Here is a 14,950-nt window from a genome sequence, read left to right as displayed (position 1 = left end):
GGAACACGGTGTCGCATTTTGCGGGGACCGTATCGTGAAATTGAAATACATCCCTATAAGCGTGCAATATTCCTAGAATCTTATATGAACGTTACTAAATATTAAAATAATATTCTTATAATATTCTATGAATTTTATGTAATATTTTTTAATATTACAGGAATGTTCTATGAATATTATTTGTTCACTTCACATAATAATCTTGGTATATAATAAAAATGTTCTTAAAATATTTAAAAAAATAATAATAATACAGAAAAATATATATAAATAAAAAATATATATATTACGTATATACATAGAGTTGAATATTAAAAAAATATATAATATTACAATAACATTAAATAATATTATTTTTTTAATATTATTAGGAATGAATATATAATCATCTATTAATATTCCACAAATATTACTTAATATTATTGGGAGTACAAATTAGTTCGGTCCGTTTTTTGTGGTCAAAAATGCATTTATTTCAGAACAAAATGAATGAACAGATTAATCAAAGTATTGTCCATCGCTGGCTACTACTTTTTCCCACCTATCAGCCAATTTTCGAATTCCATCTCGAGAAAATGTCTCGTCTTTTGAGGCGATCCAAGTTAGGAGCCAATTTTCGTTTTCTGCGAAAGAAGTGAACCGGTGACCTGCCAAATCGTGTTGCATCCGTCGGAACAACCAGAAATCAGAAGGAGCAATGTCCGGCGAATACAGCGGGTGCGGTAAAATATCCCACTTGAGCGTTTCCAAATAATTTTTTACGACTTTTGCGACATGAGGCCGAGCGTTATCATGCAGAAGAATAACTTTGTCATGTCTTTGCTCGTATTTTGGCCGTTTTTCTCGTAATGCACGGCTCAAACGAATCAACTGTAGCCTATACCGATGGTTCGTAATGGAATCGCCAGGTTGTAGCAGCTCATAGTATACAACGCCCTTTTGGTCCCACCAGCTACACAGCATAACCTTCGAACCATGAATATTCGGCTTTGGTGTCAATGTTGAGGTCGATGGCAACGATCGATCGGGCATAGCGTAATATTTTTTCTTCTTGGGGTTATCGTAGAATACCCATTTCTCATCCCCAGTCATAATTCGATGTAAAAAACCCTTTCTTTGTTGCCTTTGAATCAGCTGCTCGTAAGTAAAAAATCGCCTTTCAACGTCTCTCTGTTTCAGTTCATAAGGCACCCAATTGCCTTGCTTGTGAATCATTCTCATGGATTTCAATCGTACGGAAACTGCTTGTTGCGTAACTCCCAATGTTTCTGCAAGTTCCTCTTGCGTTTAACTCGGATATTCATCAAGTAATGCCTCCAATTCTTTGTCTTCGAATATTTTTGTCCAGAGCGAGACTTGTCTTCAACGCTGAAATCACCATTCTTGAAACGTCGAAAGCATTCCCTACATGATTTATCAGTTGGAGCATTGTCTCCATAAACTTCTACAAGCATTCGATGCGCTTCAGCTGCACTTTTCTTCCAATTAAAGCAGAAAGCTAAAACCTCCCGCAAATGCTGCTTAGTTAACACAAAATTTGACATATTCAACACAGTAAAAAACAGGGGTTTTGTATGAAACTCAAAGCGATATACCAAATGGTAAACTGAATATTATTGACAGATGCCTAACCTCTCTGAAACCACCGAAATCAGCTGTCACTATGAAACATTCATAACAGCCAGAGCCATCTTTTGAAAACGGACCGAACTAATTTGTGCTTCCAATAAATAATATTACGTAAAATATTACGTATAATATTCTAAGACTATGCCCAGAATATTTCTTAATATTAAATAATATCATGCGCTAGGGATGTCTCGTACTACATATATTTAAATTAATTCAACCCGGAACCGTTCATTTTCAAATGCAACGATCGCCCTGAGGTAAACTGCATTTATCGTTTTAACGGGCTTGAAAGAGATTTATGAGAAGTATGAGTAGACGTGTGTAATTTATTTATCTAGCTGACCGAAATGTATAACGACATCAGATCTGTATGAGAAATTGATTAAAGTTCGCTTTCGTGTAGGTAGCTGATATAATACACAATAATATGCGGTGCCGCATTCGCGACATGCTTGAATATAATCGGCGAATAAAATCCCGCATGTGGGAACGGCACGATTATCGGCTGTCACGACTTTATGGCCGATCGCGTGCACATATTTATGCGCCGCGATTGCGCAAGGAATTTTGCATTCCTTCTCACTTTCAGCGTTCAGAATCTGTTCCGATATCGGTAAGTATACGTCTAGCGCTATATTTAGCTGCTGCTCTTTTTGATCGAATATGAGATGCATAGATTAAATTCATACCAGAACATAATTAAATGCGAATACGGTACGTGTAATAATTTGTACGATTTATGCATTTGCATGACTGGAAAATTGAGAACGAGTGAGATGATCTTCTTGACGAGTTTAGCGCGAATTTTTCTGTGATGAAAAGTTAGGAATGTCATAAATACACAAATAACTTAATGTACAGATAAAATATATGAAGTAAAAATATGTGTGTAAGCCAGAAACGCAATCTTACTGTTGAATTATATTATATTACGAAACTGGGACAGTTTGGTAAGTTTGAATTTTGAAGGGAACAGACAAGCGAAAACCGGTGTACATTCACAAATATTTTATTTGGAGACATACAATAGGTATAAAAAACTGTGAAGGCAGATAAACTTACGGTATACGTCGGTACTTCGCGCACGCGTCTCGGGATTTGCACAAGTACATCGATGCATTCGTGCGGCGAGTGCAACCTTCGTCGTCTCTTTTTGTTACGTAGGAATCACGAAAATAAAAAAATGTTCATTCTCGAACGGCACCCGCGCTCAAACTTGGCCTCGGCAGTAATATCGAAACTTCCGATCGCGGGAAATTTCACGGTAAGAATGTACTTTCTCGGGTGCACGTTTCACGTGTCGGAAAGTACAATGTACTTTCCATCGGTCGAATAGAAACTTGAAAGAACATAGACAAGTCTCAACGTCGAAACATCGCTTCTACAATGAACTCGAACGATAAAAAAAACATAGGTCTGTTTATTTTTTACAATAGTATATATATATATGAATGTTGAACTTGCTCGCTGACTAAGATACTCGAATAGCAATAATTATATCGTTTAAATATCTATCATTAACGAACATCCGCGGGCTGTGCATTAAATAGATCATCGTCCCCATTCTAGCAGGATCAAGCAGAGTTGACAAAATCTCGTTGTCCCTGTGAAACTACTTGCTTGTCGCAACCGTTATTTACAACTTCCTTTAACAGCACATTCGACGTATCTCCTTCTACAATTATATAAAATATAAGAAAATTAAATTTAAATTTAACCATAATAATTTTAATAAATGCAATCATTAAACTGTAAACTTACATTTTAATTTAAACGTGACAATTAATATTTAAACATAATATTAGCTTCGATATTAATTTAAATTAAATGTTAAGGTTAACTTGGAGGAAGATCCGTTTGTAACGATTCGATACAATTATGCTCAATGGTAGGACTTGTTGAGATACTCGGTCCTGCCGGAAGGGAGATTCGCTCCGGCCGAAAGAAATGGAATGCTTAACAATAGCAGATGCACAGTGCCGGACCTGGTCAATCAGTACTGATTCTCGGTCACGGGTCGTACGCCCGATTGTTGCTGTTGCTGCTGCTGATTATAGCCAAGGCCCTGATTGTAGCCGGCCACGCGAGCCTGCGTGTAAGAGTTCGCCTGGGAGTGATACGCGCCACCTTGACCTTGATACTGCGCCTGCTGCACCTGCAGCTGCTTCTGTGGCGCGCTCACGGGTTGCGGCACGTAGGGTTTGTCGGGTCCGCGATACGAGACCTGATTGGCAAAGATATTATACGGCGTTTGCGCCTGGAACTTCAGTAGCTCTTGCAGTTGCGCCGGTAAGTTAGTTGAGTATTGCGGCTGCGGTTCCGCCTTCGGCTGGGATACCCTGCGGTACTGCGGCTGTGCCGTCTGTTGCTGATGTTGAGGATTCGCTTCACGCTTGGGTCTGGCGTGACCGCGCGGTCTGTGACGCGGTTCCGGCGCGGGCGCAGCTGCGGGCTGAGCTGCCAAGTTCCGGAAGTGCTCCCGTACCTGCTCCGCTTGAGCCTTTATCGCCGCCTCTTCGTCGAATCTGCGAAGCGATTGTTGGTTAAAACCACCTATTTTGTTTAAGTCGGTTGTTCAATTATTAGTTAGCAAGAGAATATGATAGATGTGTGCAAGCGTCCCTCCGAAACGAGCCTATAGTAATAATTTATTTTGCTAAATTTTTTAACGAAAAAAATTGTGAGAATCAAGAATCTACTCGCAGAATCAGGATCAGAATGCAAAAATACATTTAAAGAAGTGTTAAAATTATTATGATTAAATTTAAATTTAATTTTCTTATATTTTATATAATTATAGAAGGAGATGCGTCGAATGTGCTGTTAAAGGAAGTGCAACACAGGTGTGGCAACAAAATGACCGCGTTTGCACAAAATGTCAGGGATAATATTTCATACGAATTAACACATTATGGACCGCTAATTTTTTTCACTTCCTTTGAGATAAAGTAAAATTGGAAAAAAAAGGTTCAAAATATAATAGACTTTATCCTAAGTTGGCCGAAACGCACAAAAATGCGTATACAGTCTGCGATGTTTTGATAGAACTTAGGTAGACACTTGAAAGGTGCATGGACATTCATGATGATAAAGTTATCGAAATAAATGAAGTTTGAAATGAAGGAGCAATCGAAGGCAGTTCGAAATAAAAATATATAAATTTACAATGAAAAATGAATTCGGTTAGATCTGCCTGGCAATAGGCGATTAAACGCGTTTTGATTAAAGGAAACGAAATTTCCGATTGTAAGGAAACCAAATTTGATTCATAAAAATCAGAAATCTTGTTTTCTACAACCAAAACGCGTTTGGTTCGTCAGGTAGACCCAAGCAAACTCAATGTTCAATGCCCTGTGATACATGAAATTCTTCGTTGGGATCTACTGATCACGTTCGTCACGTAATAATCGGCAGGCACGACGACGGAGGGAAGAAAGCGCGGAAGGAGAATGAGGGGATCTCGGTGGAAGGCCGAGACTCGATCGTTCGTCACCTGAATTGCTCGGGGATCACATTGAGGTACGGGATCTGCTGTTGGTACTGGAGCAGTTGTTGGATCTGCGGCGGCGCGTTGGCGTAATGTTTGTATTGTGGTGCAGGTTCTGCGGGCGCCTGTTGCGGCCGAGGCGCTCGCCGATGCGCCGCGGCCTGCCGGACCGGCGCCGCGGCCTGCGCCGCATGCTGCGGTTCTACGTGCGCGCTCGGCCGCTGTTGGCGCTCGTACGATCTCCAGTTCACCCTGTAACCTTTCAGGAGACACGCTTATTAGATGATTCAGCGCAAGGAACGGGGGGAGGAGGAATAAAGCGCGGAACCACACCGGCGACAACATACCGCTGGGATCGTTGTACTGGAGCGCCTTCTCGTTACCCTGATTGGGATCGTATGCGCCTTGAATGATGGACTGGCTGTGCCCATCGGTCGGCCCCTGTATGTGGAAGGTAGCCGCCCCCCCGTCCGTAGGGCCCTGAATATGGAAGTCTGAGTTCCCGTCTGTGGCGCCTTGAATTTGGAAGTTGCTGTGACCGTCGGTCGCACCTTGGATGGTGAAGTCTCCGGCTCCTTGTGATTCTAAAAATCGCGAAGACACGGCATAATGGTAATGATGAGGGCAGGGGATTTTTCTTGAATAATAATAGCATACTAATAGCATTGTTTATTAGACTTACATTATATACGTTATTCTTACTCAAATGATGTTTTGTGATCAACTGAATGTTCCTTTGTTTACATTTGATACTAATATTTACATTCAGCATTGAGATACAAACCGAAACACAAATAACTTTGAAGCGTTCGAATACTTTTGTTACCCATGCCTGGTGCGTATTTCAAGAAAATCTGTCGTAAACACTATATACATGCGATTGGATTATTTTCTAATTTTACTAACATAATCTTGGGACTTCCTTCTTTCTATAGACACTAAATTATTTTAAATATTCAGGATTAACATACATATTTTATGTGCTAAAGATAAGAAATCTAACCGTTCGAATACTTTCGTTAGTCACTGTATGTTATATTTGAGTATTTCTGTATCATGACTACTGCCTTGGAGCATCGTTGTCGATTCATCAAATCATCAACAATCACGATGCACGAATATTTGTGCATAATATTTTTGATTGGAAATTTTCGCGGTCGCTATGCCTAAGGAATGAGATCTAGTATTAATGGAATCTTTCGTGATCGTATCGTACGCATTGCTTTCTAAATTTTTCATACTACCTTGAAATTGTTTCGACGAGTATATTCTAATCGAACGAGGCTATTATGTTGCACTTGTTTGTTTTACGAACATTTACATCCGTGAGAGAAATTCTTTGCGCACACGAAAAAAGGAAGATTTTAGATTGCATTCACTCTTTGTGGAAAGTTTTAATTTAAATAATATTTGATTCTTAAAGAATTTCTAATTTAAATGACATTTGCGTGAGATAAGACGACCTCGATGACTAAGATATTCTTACCGTTTTGATCGGTATATTCGAGTCCTTTATCCTGGCTGAACTTCAGACCCTGGGCTCGTCGGTTCCCGTCGCTAGGTCCCTGAATTGAAAATTGGCCCAGGCATATTGGAAGCGCCGTCAGGAATAAAACCTGCAATATTGAACGTTACGACGATTTGATACGATTTCGATATATGCCTTGATATGACTTCATATGAAGTACAATAGTTTCCAGACAGCACAAATGCTCGATAGAATCCTAGGAACGTCACAGGAATATTCGAATATTTCTGGGACGTTCTTAGAATGTCTTTTGAACATTTGTGTTACATGGGTCGGCGACTAGCTACGATTTATGCGACGGAAACGGCCGTTAAATACAGGATTAAAATATCGCACGAAAGAGAAAGGAATGGATGTCGGAATAGAAGACAAATAAAATTCTGCATCGATTATACATGTATTTTACAAGTTTTATCGCCGCATTAATTATAATAATTGATTGCATTCCGGAATGCTCTGCCTTGCTCTCGACGCCGCGAGGCGCGCTCGGTTTCGTAACTCGCGAACTCCGTGGATCATTATCTAACGTACGTTAAGTCGTCGCTAAACCTGTATCTGTCTTACGTGGCAGTATCGCACTATGTTGCACTATATATGGCAAACATATCGCGTGCAACTGGCAACCGGGAAGGGAAAGTCACGAGCGAGGCATGAATCTTTAATCAGCCGGCGGTTATCGGGAAAAGGTGAGCACGCTGGAGCTCAGCATTCGCGGCAGGCCCCGCTCGATGCAGGCCGCGCGAGACAAAAAGTGGGTGCGAGAGCACAAAAAAGGAACGAAAGGTCTCTCTCTCGCGGGTGCGCGTAACCGAAGCGATCGAATGCGCCTCGCATAGTTGCACGACGACGTCTCGATACCTGGTAGAAAGTGAGATATAAATTAATCTCGTCTAGACTCCGTGCCGGAGCGATTATTCGGGAAAAAGTTTCGCCGGCCCCAGGGCGGCGCGGACTTGCCGGGAATGTTTCCGACCGTCCAGGCCGAACGAGATACCGCTCCGCGGGGTTATTATGCGCGAGCGACGAATTCTGCGGTTTTATTTTGCGCGGAACGCGGAACCCGAGCGACATTTCGCGTGATATCGCGATATGCACAGCGGAGTTGCTCGGGTATTTGTGAGTTCTCACAGGTTGGACGCGGCGAGAAGTGGAAAAATAAAATACGGAAATATATATATATATATATATATATAACATTGGCGATGCACGAAGAACTGATAACTGTCGGCAGTAAATGAAACGAGGAAGCGGATGTTGTTAAGATATAAAGTGGTCAGCACGGAGGGAAAGGTTTCTTTGGACTTAGTATACGCGTTTGACTTGGGTTTCTCTAATATAAACTATGTAATTTAATATCAAATGTTATTTGGTTTGAGTGAAAATGTTATCGTTTCACGTAAACCATATTATTCGATAGAAGCAGTAATGTTATTTAGAGGGAATGTAATATTTCATTTCTAATGAAGAAAATTTATTTTGTTATATATTAAATATCGTTTCACTGAAACAAAGAAGTTCTTTAGTATTTTCCTAACTTAGTGTTATTTCTTTCTAATAAATTATTGCTGGTAACAACCTTAAACGTAGCGTTTGGATTGACGATACAAAAGGAATATATTACTTGACATTTATTGTTTGAGAAACCAGATGATCTTGTTTGTTGAGTGAAACATTTGTTTGTTTGCTCCGTTCCGAAAGACAAATTTGCAATTAAAGGAATTTTATTAAATCCGAAGAAATCTATTTCTCTGTGCGATTGTCCAAAAAGAAGAGTATAAAATATATAACAAACAAAAATATTCTTAGTACGCTTATAATAGAATTGTTCTATTTATTATTTGCTCCGTAGAAATCATATCTCACATTTCGACGATTGGTGGTTTGATTTTTCTACGAAAAGAAAGTATCACGTGAAGAGAATCAACGAAGCAGATCGAAAAGGCAAGAGTTGCTTGGAATTTCTGTTCACGAGCTTGCGATACGATTATGAAATCTTGGTTGCTTGTATCCGCGTTCGACAATTAGGTCGTGAAATGCAGTCGCTCGGTCGGTAACTGTGATAATTAAGCGGCATTCCGAATTGTCGGCTGTTATGCGGTAACCGGCGGTGCAATTAAGTGAACGACATTCATCATTCTCTTATGTGCCTTACCTCGTTATTTCTCAACGGAAGACGATAACCCGTATCTCCGATTGAACGAGCGATTTCCCGTTTCCTAGCCTCACGAATGAAACTTTACAACAGCGTGCTCGAATCTCGCGGTGTAAAAATGACAAACAAGCGCACGGTGAGAGATAACCGCAAGGTAATCTGGATACCACCGAATTTTATCTCAAAATGATGAAGTCGGAACGAAAGAAATTATAGTTATTTTCGGCCTTACCTATACCTTTTTTACCTACAAAATAGGTTTTACCTACAATATAGTAGTAGCAATATGTGTGTGGAATTACTATTATTGGCACTATAGTGTAACATTTAATAGAAAAATACTTCTCCTGACTGTAATTCTTTCACTATGCTGGTTATAACTACAAATATTTTTCTCTTGGTAAGTGAAGGCACTTGAAGTAAAAAAATATGAATATTAATTAGTATAGATTCTGTATGAATGCTAACCAAAGAAGAACAACTTATTTCGGTCCAGTAAGAGCTTAAACATAGCTTAAAAATCTACAATTTTATACCCATGTGATGCATGGTTCTTCGCTGATCTGCTGATCTTTATCAGAGATGAAGCAATAATTGATGGACATGATAAAGGAAGGAAGGGATACGCGAAAGAGAAATATGGAAATCTCAGTTGAATGGAGCTCGATCAATGCTGGACAAACCGCATTGCGTGTTGGAATCGAGTGCAACTCCTCATTCCGGAACGTCGTTCCGCATTTTTCTTCCGGCGCGAAGAATATCGCAGAGCACACATGCGTGACTAATGACCTTTACACTGCGCGCGTACGTCGAGAGTATATTTTAAGGGACAGATATAATCGGTCAGTTGTGCACGTGGAAAAAGTCGAGAAAGGGAAAAAGTAACAAAATAACAGGCGCTGGCACAATCCGACGCTCGCGTTAACCGCGCAAACGCATTTAAAATAGACTCGTGATTTATCACTATCGCATACAGGCTGGCACATGGTAGCGCAATTAAGCATATGCGACCTCATTTCCCTTCCGGACCCGTTGTCGGGAGGACTTTTGCGAAGTTTCACACACACACACACACATACACGTCGCTTCCGTTTTTCGCAAGTGAGGCGCAAGGACACACTCTCGTCGGGTGTGAAGCGTAACGGCGGCCGAGGTGAAGTACTTACGTGCAATTTCATGGCGAGAAAGCTGGTCGATACCTTCGAGGGTGGAGTGTTTCTGAGGCGGGCGCGCGGTCACCAGAACAATTTTATAGGCGGCCACGTAAAAGGAGCCTTTCGGTGACGGGGATGTGACGAGAACCACCTCCATGTTGTACCTCGTCATCCGGCCGGCCGGTCGACAACGCGCGCTCAACAGTCGGTGATCTTTACGTGAGTCTATTCGAGGAATTAGCTCGCGGCGCTCAATGCAAATTCTCTATCCTTCTGAATTTAACTGAACTGCATCTAGCAAATCACTTCGAAAGTAACCTGATTCTACGAATTTATGTGATAGATATTTCGCCCTGCTGTTTTACCGCACTTTTATTGTAATCTTTATACATAACACTGTATTTAACCCTTTGTTGCATAATTTGTAGTTTCAAATTTGGAATCAGAAGCCTGAAAAAGCCTTAAATATAAAATTTTATATGTAAATAAGCTCTAGTTAGTTTTTTTCAAATTTGGCTGCCATATTGATTTCGCTATTTTCATTTTCTAATTTTTTAAATTTCAACTTCAGATTTGCAATTAGCAACTCTAAAACACCCATTTATTAAAATTCAACAAAATATGTTCAGAAAACAGAAAAATTTGTGCAACAAAAAGTTAAATAGTAGTAGTTTGGCGCATAAATATTAGCTGATATTTTTAAACAAAATAACTTTACCGGAATATTTTTCACATTAATAACTTAAGAAATTCCTGCTTTATAGTAAAAAGTTTCATCTTTTTTCATACTTCTTAATAAATATGTAATATTATATGAAATGAAGAAAATTGTACCCATTTGCAAATGTAGCTCGAGTTTTGATTGACTCAGGTCGTCCAACTTTCTTCATGTTGGACACGTGATATTTATCCTCCTACGTGATGCATTGTAATCGTGAAGAGTCTCGAGTGCGTCGACGGAAAATCGTGGAGTATTTAAAATGGAATGCCATGCAATGCGAAGTTTCCCAGGCATCGCCATTCAAAGGTTACAGGTGCGACGACCGCGCGCATCCGTAATTAATCGCCGACATTGAATTCAATCATTGTCTTGTCAAGTTACGTAACGGCTTACGCTTTAATCCGCCGCCTCCGTAATTGAAACGTTGAAGGTAGTATTGACTTAATTTATCAATATACCGTATTTCTCAGAAAAAAAGGAAAATAAAGATTTACGTAGGTTGTGTTTATTGTAATATCTTAAATTGTTTGTATGGCCACGAAGATATAATAAAACATTATTTATTTGTGATATTATTTCGGCATAATTTATATGAAAAAATGCGTTGAAAAAAATGCGTGGAGAAAAATGTTCCATACCTATATCATATTTATACAGAAAAAAGTTTTAGAATCAAATAAACGTAATTACCTGTTTTCAGCCTTTTAAATCAATTAATATTTTTTTCAATTTAAATATATTTTTATAACTTGTAGTAAATGCCCATTTAAACGAAATAATATTTTAATTTATAAATGGATTATTGATTGTATGTGTAAAATGATTCTAAATTTAAGAAAGTATTTATTAGAATTATGTAATATTTCTTTTCTATTAAAGAAACTTAGCAATGGTTTTAAGTTTAAATTTTGTTGTCCAGTAAATAAATTCTGACTCTTAAAGAAACGTAGCAATAGTTTTAAGTTTAAATTTCGCTCTAGTAAATAAAAATTAATTCTGATATTCTCAATATTATCAATTTAATACTTGTCGTAATTGTTTTAACATTTACAAGTAAATGTTTACTTGTACGGAGAAAATATCATATTATATATAATCAATTATATTTCTGCTTTTAATAAATATTTATCAAAGAGTATAGGAATAACCATTTTCTTGGATTAAGTAAATATTACTTGACACTTTTCAATGTGACGCTACATTCTCGATTTGACAAGAAATTACGAATTTATAATTTTGCGAAAGGCTTATAATTTCTGTCCCGTATCGAATTTCTGATGCTCCAGATGATTAAACTTACAATATCTTGATTCTATAAATCCCCCGTTCTAGATACGTACGGATCATGGGAATGGACCTTTGCTTTATTCGATTATTCAACTGCAAACTGCACTGACTCTTACTCACAAATAGAAATATCATTACGTCATTTTACCGTTAAAATTTATACCGTGTTAAAAAATTACACCGTATCGTATTATATCGCAGATAGATTAACAATCTGTGAAATTGCAGATTATTCCAAGGCTTGCGTCGACATGTGAAAACAATTCCTACGATACAACTCGATATAAGAAGCGATAATACCCAATGAATAAAAGCGAACGATGTGTACAGGGTGATTCATGGAGAACTTGCGTTGTTTCGCGAGCTAACTCCTTAGGTGACCATTTTTGAAAGAGAATGTACGTCCAATTTTAAGCAGAGATGAATCAATATTATTGTTAAATAAATATTTTATTTAAATAAAAAGCGATTAGTAATTTAATCGATACTATTTATCATAGTTCTTAGATTTTTGCAAGATTAATATAATTTTTATTTTTAGCTAAGTTGAAAAGTAAAAGTTATAATTGCCCATAAAATTGACTTAGTCAAGTTAAAAGTTATCTATACCAAAACTAACTTAATTAAAAGTTAATATCAAACTAATTTACTAAAGTTAATTATATAAATTGCATAAATTTTGCATAATTAACTTCTTAATCGTAGATTAAATTTATACTAAATAAAGAAAAAGTGATCTATTGTAACAAAATATCAACTGTTTTGTACCCAGTTTTGTTCTATGCAAGAAAAGAACACCAATGTCTCAAAATTATGTCGATATTATTTTTTATTTTTTGTATTTTATATTGTAAGTAGCCCCAATAATTTTAATACTAATGAATTATTTTTATTTATATAAAAAAAGTAATATAATAAGTTAAAGTTAATATATTTTAAATTAAAAGTCAATTTATTTAAAATTAACTTAGTTAAGTTAAAAATTATTAACTTCTAACTGAATAACTAATTACTATTCAACCTTGGATTTTTATATAAATGTTTCATTTATATTCTGTGTTCTCCTTTATACTTCGACATTTTTCCTACGCTTCGAGCAAAACTCAAAGCTTTTTTCCCTCATGGGAACTAAGTTAATTAATTTCTCGACGTTACGCGTGTTTGTCATGAATCACCCTGTGAGGTCTCAGCTACTCTCAGTAATTTTTCACAATTTCCTCGGGCAAGATCAGTGAACCTGAGGGGCGTGCCGCAGGCGAATTAGCTATTTGTGCAAGCACCGGTAAGCAGTAAAAATGAAAGTTGTGCCGTCGACAGCGAAACGAACGCTGGCACGTTCACAATTGCAACGCCGCAACGGTGCATCGATAGACGCGAAGCATGAAGGCCATGAAAGTAGATCGTCCCCGTCTTCCTCATCCGGAGAAATGCTTTCGTCATTTCCAGAGGGGTTATTGCCGTCTATGAGGAAAAGAAAGAGATACCGTAACGCGATACGCTTCTTTGAGTTTTACTGACGATGCTAAAGATCCTCGCCCGATGATAAACATTTCACCTTGTATCGTCACGCGCCGATGATGAAATCCATTTGATCGGATTGTGCTTTCTAATGTCTGTCGTATATTGAATTATCTCTGCGATCAATAAGTAGCCGATTCCTTTCTAATGAAAGCGCATGCAGTTCGTTAAAGAACGTTACGAAGTTACGGGTCACTATGTGTGTGTATGCGAGTATCCTTTTCATCTCGCGGGAACGCGAGGGAAATTTTCTTGTAGAAATTTTCTCAGTGTACACAGTCTCCGGTCCGATGAGAAGTTTTTCACAGGACACAGAGATCGATTTATAGTCCGTATCGCGTGCGAAATTTATGCCTCGACGGTATGCCTCTTCCCACAACTCCGGATTGCACGGATTTCTCCGGCGCGGGGCTGGAAGTATCACTTTTTAACGTCTCGTACATCAGATGTATCTTTATTCAATAGAAAGCGAAAAACCGTCCGACTTTCCATCTGCTCTAATAACCTGGGGCTTGGTAACTATCCTCGCGTGTAATTAACCAAATTACGCGTCGCGCGAATAGACTTTATCGTACTCGTTTCTTTAAATTCTTACCTTTTACGGTCGGAAATTCCGGTAGCACCGGACTGAAATAATAAAAGAGAAGTTCGCGCGAGACGGCAAGGTGAATCAATTTTCATTGTTATTAATAAGTTTAACATGTCTGCAACAAAGATGATATTTCTTCCAAATGTATTTCCAACTTATTTTCTTCTTGACGTTTTCTCTTTTTATAGATAAGCACATATGTCGCTTTACAGCTCTCTTCAGATCAAGAACTGTAGTGTCATGTGGTGGAACCTAAAATGAAACAAAAATTAAATAATTATATTTTAATAGACCAACATATAATTGACAAATTATTCTAATATCACAACCATTACCACTACTGCAAGTTTTGGCAATTTTCCATGATTTAAGAATAAAGTTGGAGTTTGTCCTTGTGCAAATGCAATTTGTGATGTCACAGTTCTTTGATCATAACAACTGAGGATAATCCAAAGCAGAGTGCATCAATAACAATGTCAATTGCTACCTTAGCCAGTCCTAACAATTCTTGATGTTGTGCCTAGTTTCAGACATTGTTTTATCAGGATACATTCTTGTCAAGTATCTCTTAATACATCTTTTAATTATGAGTTTTCCGCAATATTAGACGGTATACGATGCTTATATATTTATCTCTGTCTCCTAGGTAAAACATTGGAGGTATGTTAACAAAGTTATTCACTGTCTTTTAAGAGGTTTGCTTTTCTTAAAATACTGCCGTATCACACGTGTCTAGTTTATAGGTAGTTTTGTATTTTTCACGATATTCGCCATGCAGCTACACTTTCACACAGCGTCTGTGACATATGAGGAAGCTGAAGAAATGTCAACAAGAGACACTGCCGTTCAATGTTAGAACTGTTATGTGTCAGTCTTTGTCGG

The 14,950-nt window shown here is 38.1% G+C and overlaps 1 protein-coding gene and 1 pseudogene across 1 annotated transcript; both read right to left on the bottom strand.

Moving 5' to 3' along the window:
• Positions 1-2,625: 2,625 nt before the first annotated feature.
• On the bottom strand, positions 2,626-10,006 carry LOC106741245 (RNA polymerase II degradation factor 1-like). Its single transcript, XM_014613030.1, has 6 exons — positions 9,966-10,006; positions 6,606-6,735; positions 5,467-5,703; positions 5,126-5,378; positions 3,618-4,157; positions 2,626-3,307 (listed from the first exon to the last, which is right to left on the bottom strand). Exons 1-5 carry the CDS (start codon positions 9,975-9,977, stop codon positions 3,626-3,628), a joined length of 1,164 nt encoding a protein of 387 aa, XP_014468516.1. The 5' UTR covers positions 9,978-10,006; the 3' UTR covers positions 2,626-3,307; positions 3,618-3,625.
• A 4,143-nt stretch (positions 10,007-14,149) lies between these two features.
• Positions 14,150-14,898, bottom strand: LOC106741248 (annotated as a pseudogene).
• Between the last annotated feature and the right edge of the window lie 52 nt (positions 14,899-14,950).

This window comes from Dinoponera quadriceps, unplaced genomic scaffold (assembly GCF_001313825.1).
Source record: "Dinoponera quadriceps isolate SergipeBrazil2010 unplaced genomic scaffold, ASM131382v1 scaffold654, whole genome shotgun sequence".
Classification (NCBI taxonomy): domain Eukaryota; kingdom Metazoa; phylum Arthropoda; class Insecta; order Hymenoptera; family Formicidae; genus Dinoponera; species Dinoponera quadriceps.
The sequence above is the reverse complement of the archived record's forward strand: the minus strand, read 5'-3'. Positions and strand labels throughout refer to the sequence as shown.